General features: G+C 38.2%; 1 protein-coding gene across 1 annotated transcript; it reads right to left on the reverse strand.

The window, feature by feature from the left end:
* Positions 1 to 15,039, reverse strand: LOC115918110 (D-glucuronyl C5-epimerase B-like). Its single transcript, XM_030987631.1, has 3 exons — positions 14,916 to 15,039; positions 2,131 to 2,409; positions 1 to 1,058 (listed from the first exon to the last, which is right to left on the reverse strand). Exons 1-3 carry the CDS (start codon positions 15,037 to 15,039, stop codon positions 19 to 21), a joined length of 1,443 nt encoding a protein of 480 aa, XP_030843491.1. The 3' UTR covers positions 1 to 18.
* Positions 15,040 to 15,354: the final 315 nt, after the last annotated feature.

Here is a 15,354-nt window from a genome sequence, read left to right on the forward strand (position 1 = left end):
TTTTTTGCAATGGTGGAATTAATTATGTCTTGCTCTTTTTCCTTTTGTGTATCCTATCCACCTTGCAACAGTTTCCTTAAAGATAGGATCTGGATCTATGGAAGCCAGCAGCTGAAGCTGACTGATGTGTGTCGCATGGTAATCCCATCTCGCGACATTAGGGGCTTTCCCCAGCGCCAAGTGTCGCAGGTCATATAACGTCCCTGTGCCCATGTCGAACAGCAACAGCATTGCTTTTAGCGAGACCATTCCCTCGTCATACAATCGCCGGCTCTCCCTGCTCTCCTCCACATCGGCAACACTCAGCACATCGTACAAACCGATCATACTGTAAATAAAACCGTTCAAGACAAACGAGCCTGGCGATGTCGGGTACTCCTCGTACCAGGTATACTTGTCCATGAATCTGGCAAGGACACCACCTTGCGCGGACGGTATCTGAAAGAGGCGCGCCGCATGAAGCGCTGCTTTGATATACTTTTTCCTCCTGGATTTGATGTAGGCCCTCGTCAGGACGGACATGGCTTGTCCTTGTGCCATAGATGAATACCAACCTGGTGATAATGACATCTTATCATCTAGTATCCTTTCCACCATTATCGGCCATCCACCTCGCTCGTCTTGATGATGAACTAACCAGTCAGCTGCATCGTAAAAATGGTACATATGAAGCGAGGTCCCAATCTCGATATTATCGATGAACCCGTGACCTCGCAGCTCAATCCTAAGCAATCTTTGCAGAATGAATTTACGAGTTAATTTATATTTGAGAGTACTGAGCGACGCCATTGCTTTTCTGTAGTCTATTTGCAAGGCTCTTGTAATCCTCCGCCACTGGGTGACCGGTCCAAGACCGTATGTGACCTTCCTGTTCCCGATGACGAAGCCGTCGTCGTCCGTGGTGTAGACGAGGCTGATGATGCGGCCTTGCTCTTCGCTCTCGGCCACGATGGTGATGGATGCGTTGCCAAGCAACTTGAGATCAAACGCAATGACAAAGTCTGACTTGGTATCCAATGAGTGGGACCACACACTGCTGGAAGACGGACTGGTGTCACCTGAAAGACAAATAGTGAACATAGTAAGTTAAGTGAAATGGATAACATAAAGCTAATAATGATAATGTAGCATGGCTGCTGTTAAAGCCCCACCGCACTACTTATAGCTACTTACACCCTGTATATAGCAATCAATGCCTGATGGGTGGCTGTAGGTCCCCCATGATCCTCTTTTTCTAATGTTAATTGAGAGCTGATTTAATGAGATATCCATCTGTCAGTGACCTTGCAGGGAGGTCTAATCCCCCTTGCCCAACTAGTATAGATGGGCTTTAAGGCACCCTAGCATTTCATGGAATTGATTATCCAGCCAGGAACCAGTTTTGTTTTACCTGGGTACAGTGTGGCAAATGGTGGAAGACCAGTTAGAAGTCTTCTTTAATGCACCTATTTAAAAAGCAAGTATATTCATGTGCTGCCAAAGGTCACGAGTACAGTGGCAGGGATTCAAGCTTGTGATCCGTAGTCCATTGACTATAGACCACGAAAACCTCTACAACTAATTTTTAGTTCTGGTTCTGGAACTACACATTGGGAGAAACTTGATGAAAAGGTATTCTTAATCATGTATGATGCACAACATGGGTTGCATTGATCATCAAATGTAAAAACTTCCACGGGAGGGCAAGTAAAAACAAAAGTGGGACCCATAATACATATCAAGAAAACTGTCTGTTCGATTCTAACAATTGTGTAAAGAGAATCTTGGAAAGCTATAAATGTTTTGTTTACAAGGAACAATAGCCTAGACATGCAGCCACACTGGTTGGAGTCGAAATGCACTGGTGTGACAAAGATCAATGGGGACAGTCTTCCCTGTTTCCATTGGTTGACCAAAGCTAACAAGACAATACATTATCTTTCTATTTAGTACCCACCCTCCCCCCCCCCCCCCAAAAAAAAGACCCAAGAAATCTGACAAAAATCCTCCTCATCCTCATTATCATCATCCCCATCACCATCACCATCAATTACTTAATTATTATCATTATTTTTTAAATATTTTTTTTGGAAGGGGGGGGGGGGGGGGGGGCTTATGAACAAAGTATATAAAATGTGATTTAAAACGAACCTGTTGTTTTAAACTCTATGACATGAGAGTCTAATTCCTCACTAGTGACAATCTTGATTTCTCCGTTGGGGCTCGGATTTGACCAGCTGGACAGGTCATGACCTTCGACATCCTCGTACATGGTGACCCTAGGAGGGCGCTCGGTCAAGTTCTTACTGTAATGACTCAGACCAAACTGAGCTACCTGGATCGGGTAGAAATAACCCTGCTGACCCCATTGTGTAGACAGAGGGACACCTGAGAAGAGAAAACAACAAAAAAAGATGCTGGAAGTTAGTTAGACATATTTTTGAGGAAACAATTTGCAATGAAGCTTCAGTTTGAGAAACGGCTACCATGCACTAGTGATTTGTATTCAGGGGAGCTACACTTTCCAAAGCACACCAATTTGTTTAGCTTTCCCTTTACTCTGTCTCTATCAATATTTTATAAGACTTTACCTTTTAATTTTGATTTTAAATGATGATGAAATGAATTGAATCATTGAGAATTATCATCATACACTCACAATATAAAAAACATTGACAATTTGCTGACAAAACATATATACCGGTAATCAGCATTAATGTTATTAGCTTTCTATTCCGTAAAGCAAAGACCATTATTCTCTTCTTTTTTTAAAGAAATAAAATGTTTTAACAAAGTGTTTAAATTCTTAGACCGAGTATATAACTGCTTTAGAGAGTATGTCACATGTTAGTCCCTAACAAAACCTGACAAATATAATTTTTTTGTATAAAATAATAGTTTTATAATGACACAAAAACATGATTCGACTTCACAATCAACTACAAACCAGAAGATTTCTCTTCTGTTCCCTGAATCAATAATATGGGCATCACTTTACTTATGTTGCATCAAATGGAAACTTTGTTATTTCCCACTTATAAGTTTAATGGGTAGAGGAAGATAAAGGCACCACAGCGGCAATGCCCCTCTAGCCGATAGTTCTCCTACAAAATTTATATTCTCAATATATGACTAGAATATAGAAGACAATGCCAAGCCCGAGACCCACCAACAAACACAGAACAATTAACACAAACAGGGATTTAATCCCTAAAGGAGGTCTATTTTATAAAGGCCCTTTGATGAAATGCCGATAAAGAGATTTGATCTCTTAACAGTAATCTCATAGCTATTCTGTACAATCAGAATCCTACAAATCATGAATGGTATATACATTTTCATATTTTCATCCTGTTATTGTTGGGGCTCGCCACCTCGCTATCTAGAGATTCTGTATGTTTTCTCATTCTACAGTGTCTACACACACCACACTCAAGATGCATAAGATAGTGTTTTATCTTTGTAATATAATTCACTATCTTATTGAGCATATGAAGATTTCAAAGTGAAACATCTGATGGCTGGACTTGGAAAGGTTAGTATAGTTTATTCATTCACATGCAACTCTTTGTGTTCAAAATTCATTGACTTTTAAAAGATACTATCTTTTCTATCCTCAACTTATGCAGATATGATTCAGACATTTAAAATATATTGATTTCTAAACAATACTCAACCTTTTTTCATTGCTTTGATCAGGATCATGATTCAAACTGTTCAAACACTTTTTATTCTAAAAGATGCTAACTTCTTTCATTGATAATGGCTCTGTTCACAATACATTTGCAATGGTGTTTATTTAAACTTTATTGATTTCTAAAATATGCTCAAGTTTGCTTTCATCAGTTCATTGACTTTATTTACAATGTCTTTTCAATACTTTTAAAGGCTTCACAATTCTTGTTTCATATTCACATCTCCTCATAAACATCTATCAATCTCTTGACAGACATTTAGTACCCACTATCTAGCCTTATCTTAAAATAATATTTAGTCATGGCCACATTAGAAAAAGAGTGGTATCAATACTACATCTATTTAAGATTACTGACTTGAAAATAAAATTGTTACTCTTTCGGCACCTCTTCATGAAATATTTTCTTTCCCATACAACCCATTACACTATGAAGATTCTGAAATTCAAGTTAAGCAAACAGATAGTTTGCTGATAAATAATCTGTCTATTTAGACGACACAATGCTGTGCATTAACAGGATAATGACTATTGAGTAAAAACAGAGATCATATCTAAACAAATAAACATCGCCCCATACATTCTGATGAGAATTTGATTAATTTGATGGAAAGATTTTGTTGAAAATATTCACAATCACATATTGGCCAAGAAGAGGATGCAACAAAAATAAACAATTATTACAAAATATAAGCAGACAAAAGAGACTTAAGCTTTTTGTAAGGGAAATTGCAGAAAATGGCAGGGCCGCCAGGGGCCTGTGGACAATTTTAGCAGTATTTATTAGGGTATATTCTGTAATAATCAGCCTCAAAATTATTCTGCAGTGTCAACTTTCTAAAAGCTTGCCAATGTGAACAATACATGAATTTTCATCAGTTCAATCTTGCTGTAAACCACTTTCGCAAAAAGTAGTCCATCTTTAATACGACCATGGCTTATAATTAGCAAGCAGTTGCTGTTTTCTAAATGTCAATTCACCACACTCTAATGGAAACCTTTCTACTGAACATCGTTTGGAACAAATGTTAATTGCCTCTTTAAAAAGTCATTAGGGATTCGAACAAGGATATCTTCACCTAAAGTATCTCATCCCCAATAAAAATAATCGCAGTACACCATGTATTCAGGTTTGAGAGGAGAGACAAAGCTTCATGAGAGTACATGTATGATTTCGAGATACATTTTAGGTATTATCAGTGCCTCTACTCAAGTTTTTTCCTATAAGCCTATATATATTATTTGGAAAAAAAGTAGTTTGATAACGAAGTGGGCTGATCGAATAAAAGAAAAATTAGTCCAAACTCCTTTGCATTTTTCTCAATCACATCATTGTAACTTTTTATGTTAAAAACAAAGAATTAAATGATATTTAGAGGAAATGAATCTTTAAGTTTAAGTACAAGACTGCTACACCATCATCACGGAGCACACATAAGTATGTTGTCAGTACAAACACTCCTGAATTCTATTGATGTTTGGATTCAACACTAGACAGCACACACTGTGACAATGGTGTTGAGATAACATTTGCACATCGTATTCCAAACATGTCATTCCAAGGCTTCATATATCTATCAATGTGTCATTCATGGGAAGAATAACATTTACTTCCACTCTGTTATGTTTCTCATATATAGGGAGGGGTGTATCCAGGATTGTCTAAAAGAGGGGGCACTTTATTATCAAACTTTTTTAATAAGTTCCAAAAAGAAAATAACAAAAAGAAAATGTTAAGAATTAAAAAAAGAAGAAGGGATTCTAACCTCATGGGGTGGGCACATTATTAGAGTTTGGCAGGTAAAGTATGGCATTAGGGTTTCAAAGGGCATGGGCAGTGTCCAGTTATGACCCCCCCCCCCCCCCTACGAATCCGCTAGTGCCCATGTGATAATGTGATAACAAGATCTTTTGTTGTGGTACAACTCCATCAACACCTGATTTCAAGAGGGATATGAATGGCAGAGAGACACCACAAGATCTCATCCTGTTGTCAATAATATCAAACACCATGTGAGGGCAGGCATGTCTTTTAGTCTGTAAGTGAATATACAATTCCCAAACGAAGCATTGGCCGGCTACTTTCAAATAACTACATGCTTACAGATCCTGACCAGTTTGATTAAGGTTAGTTAAAAGAAGTAAACATAAATTCACTAAAGATAAGTAGCAAATAGTTCAATTTGTTTTCTTTTTCTAACAAAATTTGAGTCAGGTCTGCAGTTACACCATATATTCTATCAACAGGACTCATGCTTTGTCTGTCTCTAGGACGAGTGTGTATGCATGGTTGAATTCCACAATTTGTCTCGCATGCATGCATTAAAACGATACAGCTTACAAATTTAGAAAATAAACAGTTAAATTTCAAGGCAAGTCAGCTTAATAATGAAAGATGTATTATTGTCTATATCCTTATGATTCGATAATCTGTCTGGATTGGATCTCTGACGGAGTCCTAAAAGCATTCTTTAAGATTTTATTGTCTGCAGGGAAAAAACAAGACTCACAGGCTGAATGGGCCTACCTATATTCACCTTTTGATACAAGTCATCAAATGTACTTTCTAACAAATCATTTTTCTTACATTTTGAGCAGAAAATGTAAACATTTTCCCATTCTACAAGACTTTGTAGCCCAGCTAATCTTTTTCACTATTTATCCCACATCGGCTCAACTTTAGTTGTTGCCCGTTATTTCTTTCATGGAAGTGTGATGAGGAGAAGCAGGATGGTCTGTCCCCACGAGGCCTTTCCATTAGCAAGGCAAACAAGTATTGAATGGGATTATTTCAGGCAAAATCAGAGTCTGGTGTAGGGTTCCCTGCATGTCTTCCAGGAGGCATAAGAGCCACTGAAGGAACACACTAGGTATTTAACCGGGACTTAATTTTATCCTGTTTTCTTCTATTATCTAGCGCTTTTGAATGCAGCTTGCTGTGACCAGCGGGGTAGCTCCGGGGTGAGGTTTGTCAGACGATCAATCGACGGACCGGACGGCGGGTATTCTCCGTGCCACACACAGGGCCAGGGCCGCGCCGTCCCCCGGAATCACATCCTGGGAACGCTCACTCTGGAAAGTGACGAAACAATCTTGACAGGACACTCATCATGTTCTTAACCTTACTCTTCAGCTTCAAATGATCCCTCTATTTTCATTTCATTTTTCTACTTCCAGTATTAATAAAAAGGCACAGAGAATTACTGGTGGAAACTGAACACTGGTTTCGTCTTCGAGTAAAATTGGAGCCTAAAAAACATAGTTTATACCACGGATGATAAGAGTTGGTACATATGGATATAAAGATGGAAGAACATCATTGAATGAGATAACAAAAGAGAGATGAAGGATTGTTTTGAATAATGATAAAGATTATGATGATGATGATGAAATTATGTGGAAGAAGAAGAATCAACAACAGCAACAGATAGAAACTTCTAATGACAGTGGTGGTGGGGGATTTCAAATTCACCATAATCAGAACAGATATAAAAGCTCAAAGCCATATAACCATTAATCAACCATGATACTAACTTAGGACATCATTCTAAAAGCCTAAAATAAATATGGTATCCAACATAAAAACCAGAAAAGCAAATAGGCATGATCAGCATCACGTTGTCTTTCAAAAAAGAAACACAGATCCTTCAAACTCTTTACTCTTTTATTACCAGCTCTTGTCTGGTGATCTCTCTCTATTGTGTCCTACAAACAGTATCAGATTAGCCATTAAGGACGCTTTTCAAAGGACACCGCTCCACGTTCTCCTCTCTTAAACAAACGATGAGAAAGACGGCTCACAAACTTGAACCCTAAACCGGACAGATCTTGAACCTCGATCAATCGACTCACATGTGCAAACAGCATGTGCTACAGACGGTACTGAACAAGTCATTAAGCTCCTCTTCTACTGTCTGTCTGTCTGTCTGTCTGTGTATTTGTTTGTCTGGAGCATGAGAGGCAAAGGATGTTTCCATAGACATCCTCAGGGTCAACTTCAACATGTAAAACATATTGATGTGATCATCAAACATTAATGAATTGATGAGACGTCTAAATAATAAAATCATCTGTTGAGATACAGAAGGGCATTAGCTCTGTTTAAAATGATATGATGTGAGCCCTTTCAGCTTTCAATAGATGAAATCATCTTCAGTTGAGCATATCAATATGCTATTTCTCATCCAGATACATATCAATGGAGAATTAGGCCTACTCATGCAAGCCTAAGATTTGTTAAATTGTTGGTAGTTTTGTCTTGAACAATGTCCAATTTCATTTAATTCTAAACATGAATTAATAGGTACTGCTCTCTACATCCTCATAACCTAAACAGCTTGTCAAAGATTTATCTGACATTGCAACAACTAATCAATTATACTTTAGATGAATTATTAATGAATAATGTATGAGAAGTAAGTGAACTTTATTTCTATCTTTTCACTGATTCCATCTAAGAAATTCAGACATTTCAGAGTTTGCCTTTTCTTTAGTGACTTCATCATTTTCTTGTAACCAATCTGGCAGTGCAAAAAGACTACTCTACTACTAATGTAATAGCCATACCATCTCATTCAGTAGCTTAGGAGCTAGATGGTAGTCACCTTAGACTCTATCCTTCACATAAACATGACAACTTAATCCAACCCTCTGAGGATCAGGGCTCCGCTTGTAAACCTTGTTCCACTAAACTTGTTGCACAATTTATCTCAATTTGGCGGATTGAACGTGGCCTTCTAAACTTCATTTGATTTGCGGTAGAGTTGCATTTGATTAGGTACACAGGTGGACAGTGAACATGAGATTTTGTTCAACAAACATGGATGTAGTAGAAGTGATGAAAGATGATTTCACCAGGGTTGGGTTACTTGGTTATTCAAACATACATGTAGTGGCGTAGCAAGGGGAGGGTGTTTCCAAGTCGAAAGGACAAAATAAAAGAGAGAGAGAGAGAGAGAGAGAGAGAGAGAGAGAGAGAAGGAAAGGTAAGTAGGGAAAACTCAACAAGATTAGAAGAAGATTGGACCCCCATACCCCCTCCAATTACTGCACTTAATTCTGATTTATAATCTGATCTGATAAATCCAATGCCCCCTCCCCATTATGTAAGTGCCCGTCATTGGCTTGATCCATGCATTTTATGAAATATTGATGCTACCATATGTATTTCATATTATGTCAAGACTAATTGTGGTCAACCAAATGCCCATTAGATAGACCAGAATACTTTTCCTCAGTTGATATCAGGGCATATTTTAGAATTTCAGAAACTTTTCTTTCATGATAAATTGGGTACATTCTTCTTCACAAAATGCATACCTGTGTATATGTCAGGAAAATAGATCTACTTGAGTTGAAATACATTGAACAGCATTCAGTTTATAGGGCAGGGTTTGCTCCCTCCCCCACCCCATGTCATGGATAAGGATAACCCAAATGGGAGGGGGGGGGGTTCTAGTATTAAAGCCTATGGGGTTGAAATAATTGACAAGTCGATGGGTTGAGAGCTGACATTAAAGGTATTACAAAGTTTTGGTAAATTTTGAAAAATGGGTGGATAATGATTCTTTACAATTTTGATATATTTGGATGCCCCTGTGGATGTATTAAATGCACTAGAAATTTTAGTCCCTAAAACACTTCTGCTTTAGAGAAAAATTGAATATAAACATTTACTGGTGCTCCCGGTAAATTTTGATGAATTTCAAATAGCTCCTACCGCTGTACAATGGTAGCTGCGACTATGGAAATATCAGAATATGTAGTTGTGATATATATTTTCAAAACGGGAATATCTAATCGGTCATTTAGTCAAGATACATTGTTTTATAGCTTAATTAATATCTTGACCCTGAGAGGGAGCTATACAACATAAAGTGTTTATTATTTACAATTTCATAAATGTAGAGTCGATTTCGACCTCGACAACGATCACTGAATATTGTAGGATCGCATATGCTTCCAATATGTTCATTTGAACCGAATTCATGACCCCATACCAAAACTTTGTATTACCTTTAAAAGTATGTGTGCTGATAGTGGAGACAGATGACTAGAAGGGGAAAGGAGGGGAGAGGAGGGGAGAGGAGGGGAGAGGAGGGGAGAGGAGGGCCGGAGAGGAGGGGAACCAGGGGAGAAGAGGAGTACCATTCAGAGGATGTTGTGTGAGGATCGGACCTTTGGGGATCATCTCAGATTTGACTGTCACTTTGACAAATGTTGAGAATGCATCAAAACTCATCGGGATGATCTAATAGTACTCAGACCAGCTATATTAAGATACTACTCATGTCATATAGCTTGGGGTGGGAAAATAGAGAGATTGAAATGAGGTGTATGTGCAGTTACAGAACGGATGAACTAATCATTATCCTGAAAGATAAGAAAACAAAGATTGAAAGGTTTAGAAGGAATGATCTGTATCCATGATAAATATGTTTTAAAAGATTAAATCCTCAAGATTACATTATCAGCCCATAGTAGGGCATCGCTTTATAGTTATAGGAGCAGGACTAGTCTCGTCTGAATCGATTTTCAGATATTTTGGACAAACTCAAACAATGCTCCAATTCACCACTTTACAGAACAGACCCAATAAGGGCTGACAACAGAATTGCAAATCTTGCAAATGTACGAAAGCTTGGACAAAAAAAATTGTGTTAATATCAGGAAATATTCTTGTAAATATTCAAACACAAATTCCATCATTTTTGAGCAGTCTATGAAGAAAGATAGATCCCAATGTCTGAAGTTGAGCTAGCTAATAAACTAAAGATAAACTTCAGTTCTGGTAAAAAAAAAAAAAATGAATTCTCACAGAATCAAACGAAACTTACACTGAATGTTCAAGATTACAAATAAATGACATGTGCCAAACAATTTTGGAAGAAAATGTATACTGGCTGAGTTATGAGCATAGAAAGACAAGGAAATCAAGGTAGTACTAGCCCCGACACCATGTGTGTTGTCCCATATATAGCTTTCTGTGTACAGTGCTTGTTACTTTACCAAGACTCGGTCAAATTTATTATGATTTTGATGACTCCAGAACCTTGCAGTGCACACCAATACTTACATGCTACATGATCAACTGTTTTTGATCCTTTCCACACCTTTTCTTTCACAATGCAATCGCATTATACCAGAACTAAAGTTTATCTTGAAGGACATAACCCCAGTCACACAACATGTAACTAACATAAGATTGACTCCTCTAGATCAAACCCTTTCAGAGTCTGTCTCGCAGTGTGACTGAGCTAGTATCACTATGGTGTTGTTATGATAGTAAAGAGATTTCAAGAAGGCACGTCTGATGGATAGTGAGGAAAACAAGAGCTCATCCTGAGGATTTGACTGTCATGCTTGAGTAGTCTAAGAATGTATCATCATTAATCCTTCTAGACTATTGATAATCCAGGGTAGGGGTGCTTTCAAAATGAGAAGGGGTAGCGATGATATCATTTACTATTTACAGGTTGATAGTAGAATAGCATATACCCTATATATATAAACATGAATAAATTTGAAATCTTGAATCTTGAAGGGTATTCAACAGTCTGTTTGTAACCAGACGGGCATCTACTCATATCATTCAACAAAGTTAAAGCCCTTCTGGTTCTCAACAGACAATGTCGTCTATTCGGAGCAATAAGGGCGTTATATAACTCCCATACTTTGACAGTGAGTTAACAACCTTCTGGCTCTCAACAGTTGATATCAACAAGCCTTACATAGTGCCCTCATGGTTTGTGTCAAGATACCCTGGGGTATTAAATGATGAAAGACAAGATATGAAATATCATCTGGTAAGGGTCAAAAGGACATTAACTCTGATATGAGCTAACTAATGCCCTTCTAGCTATCAAGACATTTAGAAGGTATTATGTCATAAGAGAGGAAAAGACATGAAAATTTCATGATTTGTTCATAACAGCAGCTTATAGAAGCAAGAAACTGTCTCAATACTTGGAAGTATACTGCTGTTTAAGTACATCAGACCGACAGCATAAGAAAAAAAGGGACCAAAACACCAGTGAAAAATGAGCGAGGATTAAAATCAGACAGATGTATTAGCTCTGTCATTAATCAATGATCAAGAAAAAAACTGCTTGATTTTCTTCCTAGTGAAAATGAGTCAAATTTTTAAGAGCAGGAAGAGATTAATCTTTAAACAGTAATTGATCAATTGATTAAATGCCCGTAACATTATTGATAAATCTTCATATAGATGACTGCCACTATGACTAACATTTAGAACGAGAATACTCAAATAATTAACTCTTATATGTATTGAAATAAAACTTGCTGGAACATCAACATGAAATTAAAAAGTCATTTTTGAGGGCCAAATGGGGCCTGGAGTCCATGCAAAAAAAGAAAAAAAAGAAGTAATTTATGTTGAGATCTAAATTGACAGACAGAAGGGCGTTAACTCTGTGTTAAAGCAGCTGAGTTAACACCCTGCTGGCTTGCTTGTTAATAAAGTTTATGTTAATTGTTAAAGCATTAAAAAATATATTGTGAACTAAATATTCATTAAAAAAGGCCACATTTGACATGTGTATCAACAAAATTGGCAACAAAAAAGAAAAAAGAAGAAATAGAAACAAAATAAATCACTCAGCTGGCCATTTTTCTTGACACAAACACTCTTTCTTACACTTTGCTACAGATAAAATGCCCAAAACATTTTTATTCTGATAACTACACATCAAAACGTGAGAGAATGGAATATTTTGGTGGTAGAGGTCATGACCTGTATTATGAATCCTGGCATGCTGTCTTCAAAATTCTTGTCCATCTGCATGTCCATCGACTTGTTCTATCAAAAATTTGTACCCGAACGAGGAGAAAAGATTTCCGCCTCTGGTTATCTAGACCCTACCATTTCTAGGTCCAATATCTACAATGTATTAAAGTCTTCCACATGTATCTGCAGAATCATTAATTCTGCTCTCCTTTATATCATTTAGAGCCCTTCATAACTGAATGAGCACATAATTTTGCAAAAGTAATACCAAAGGAGTTTTAAAAAAATGATTATCTACAAATGAACATGTATACAACTGGCCATTCACATGGGACACTTTTTCACCAAGACAACATTCTGGCAGACATTAGAAGAGAAAGACCATGTAACAGACAGCAAGCCCCATCTCCTGCTGACCAGTGACCAACGAGTTGTCATGGTAACAAACCCTGCCCAGGAGGGGTTCTGAAATTGGGGTCATAATTGGCTTAATTCAATTTTTCTTTCTGCAGTTGACTCTGGAAATAGAATACTTAGGGTGAATGCCCAGTGCTTTTTATGAGATGATAGAACATTGTTTGGAGACATTTGTAATTGGATTTTTTTGCAAGTTTTTCTTGTTTATCTTCAATTATTATTTCCTCAGCTACTGAAGGGGTGATCATATGATTGTAGTGCCCTCAGTAAGATAAGTTCTAATACTAGGGGCAGTTACACTGTCATCCAAACACGCCAAAAAATGCCAAACCGGAGCCTGGCCGCGATGTTACCAAGGGCAACTACGCTTTACCGGCAGACATGCCAAGCCCCAAACATTCCAAAACGAAGTGTGATCTTTTGGCGTGTTTTGGCGTGTTTTGGCGTGTTTGGCAAGTATAACCGCTCGCAGTTGTAACATCGCGATGTTAGGCACGTGACTTCCGGCACTTCCGGGTTTTTACCCGCGCTCTTTTAAACCACGTTCTTCCCGTGTGATATTTATAGCATTTCCATCGTCGCGCGTGTTATCCGTTCATTCAGCTCCGTTTGTTCCAATTCCGTTAACTCATCCTTTATTCAATCTTCGTTATTCCCGTCTGGCCATATCTGTCTAGTAGTAGTATTTGAGTGTTTTGTTAGATTAATTAATATGGAAGTGAACAATTCCCATTGGACTGATGATGAGATGAAGTTCTTGATTTCGATGTGGAGGCAGGGAGAGCTCCTCCACCAGACTTCCAAGCGTCCCTGCAAACGTGGGGAAAAGGGCTTCAGAGAAATGAGTGAAAGCATGAAATTAACAATTAACAACGATGATTTTCTTAACCTTCCCATATCGTTTTTACTACTAGATTTCGATTGAATTTGGGAAAACTGAATCAGCAGCCGTAGTCCGTACTTCGTAACTTATCCACTCTTGCCTCAAATACTACACGCGAGATAAACAAAACATATCGCATGCATGCGCATGGGATGTATCGCTATTTAGCTAGCTATAGCGCTAGCTGGAAATTGCGCGCGCTAAAAATCTTATAGCAGGCCGGGGTCAAAGGTCGGGAAGACTGCACATGCGCATTACCAACCGAAACACGCCAAAACATCGCTGAACAGCTCCGTCGGTGATGTTTCAGCACAAGTGTAACCGGGTGCACGAAACATCGCGACTTTTCAAAATGAGGTATTTGACAGTATAAATGCGCCTACTGATAAAGCTAGGAATGTACTTTTATTATGGGAATGTAGGAGGACAAAATTAAACAGAAGAAATGGGATGAACAAGTAACGGAATCCATATCTACTTGGAGACAATAAGTTTTCTAATCCTATCAAAGGATTATTTAAAGGAAAATATATAAAAGAAAGGATTTGCCTCATTTCAGAATTACATGTACATTGTCTATGTATGTAGGATAAATTCTACTTAAATGACATTGATATTCATTCATTTTTATTATTCTTTGAATAGCTTATGCTACGGTCACAAATGTTCATACGAACGATTCGTTCGTACGAATCTCCCTGTTCCTACGAATTTCAGAGTTCGTAGAGATTCGCAGATGGTGCATAGTTTCTTACGTCCTTCTTACGGAGTTCGTACGAACGCCGTTTAATTCGCGAGAACAACTCAAGACCTTCTTGAGAAACGAAGTGATTTTCGGTTATACAATGGCCCCAGAGTTCGTACGTTTTTCGTAAGAACGCCTTGTGTTCTTCTTACGTCAGACTTACGCCAATCTTATGAGTTTTGTTCTCGCAAGGTGTTCGTACGTTTAACTCACGGCATTCACAAGTCATTCGTAAGAAGATCTTACAAAAAAAAACCTATTTGGTCGGGTTGCAAAAAAAACGCTGCCGTATACTATCGAAAATTCTATGACTGTTGAAAGTTTGATATTACACGATGACAGTATTACCAAGAAGACTACAACTGCAACTGCAACTCCATAAAATGTTTCTTGAACTTGCTGTTAGCATATCTGTTACTTCCTTTATTATAAAAGCAGTCATGTTAACCGAAGAAGTCAACAAGGTTTTGCTCTGTGGTGGCATCAAAGTCATAGGACTGCTTCTCCTTTCTTAGTTTCATCGCCGTCAAACTGCCGTCTTGATGGTTCTCCCTCCTCCTCGTCGTCGTCATCTTCCACCAGGCGCGGATCCAGGATTTCTTAGGGGGGGGGGGGGCCCAAATTTGAAATTATGCGAGCCAAATATTGGTACGTAATGGTGACCAGCAGTGACGTAATGCAGGGGGATGTAGGGAGGGGTGAGTTTCCCCCCTCCCTCCTCTGCAAAGCGCGGAAGCTATATATGACGTTTCATTAAAGTATTAGAGAAAGAAGACAAGTCGTTGTACCGTTCTCGACTCTTAATCCTTCTCTTAATTCACCCCCCCTCCGCGCAGCGCGGAAGCTTTGACGTTTCATTAAACTATTATTGAAAGAAGACGATTCGT

Source organism: Strongylocentrotus purpuratus, unplaced genomic scaffold, assembly GCF_000002235.5.
Source record: "Strongylocentrotus purpuratus isolate Spur 01 unplaced genomic scaffold, Spur_5.0 spur5_scaffold_16, whole genome shotgun sequence".
NCBI lineage: Eukaryota > Metazoa > Echinodermata > Echinoidea > Camarodonta > Strongylocentrotidae > Strongylocentrotus > Strongylocentrotus purpuratus.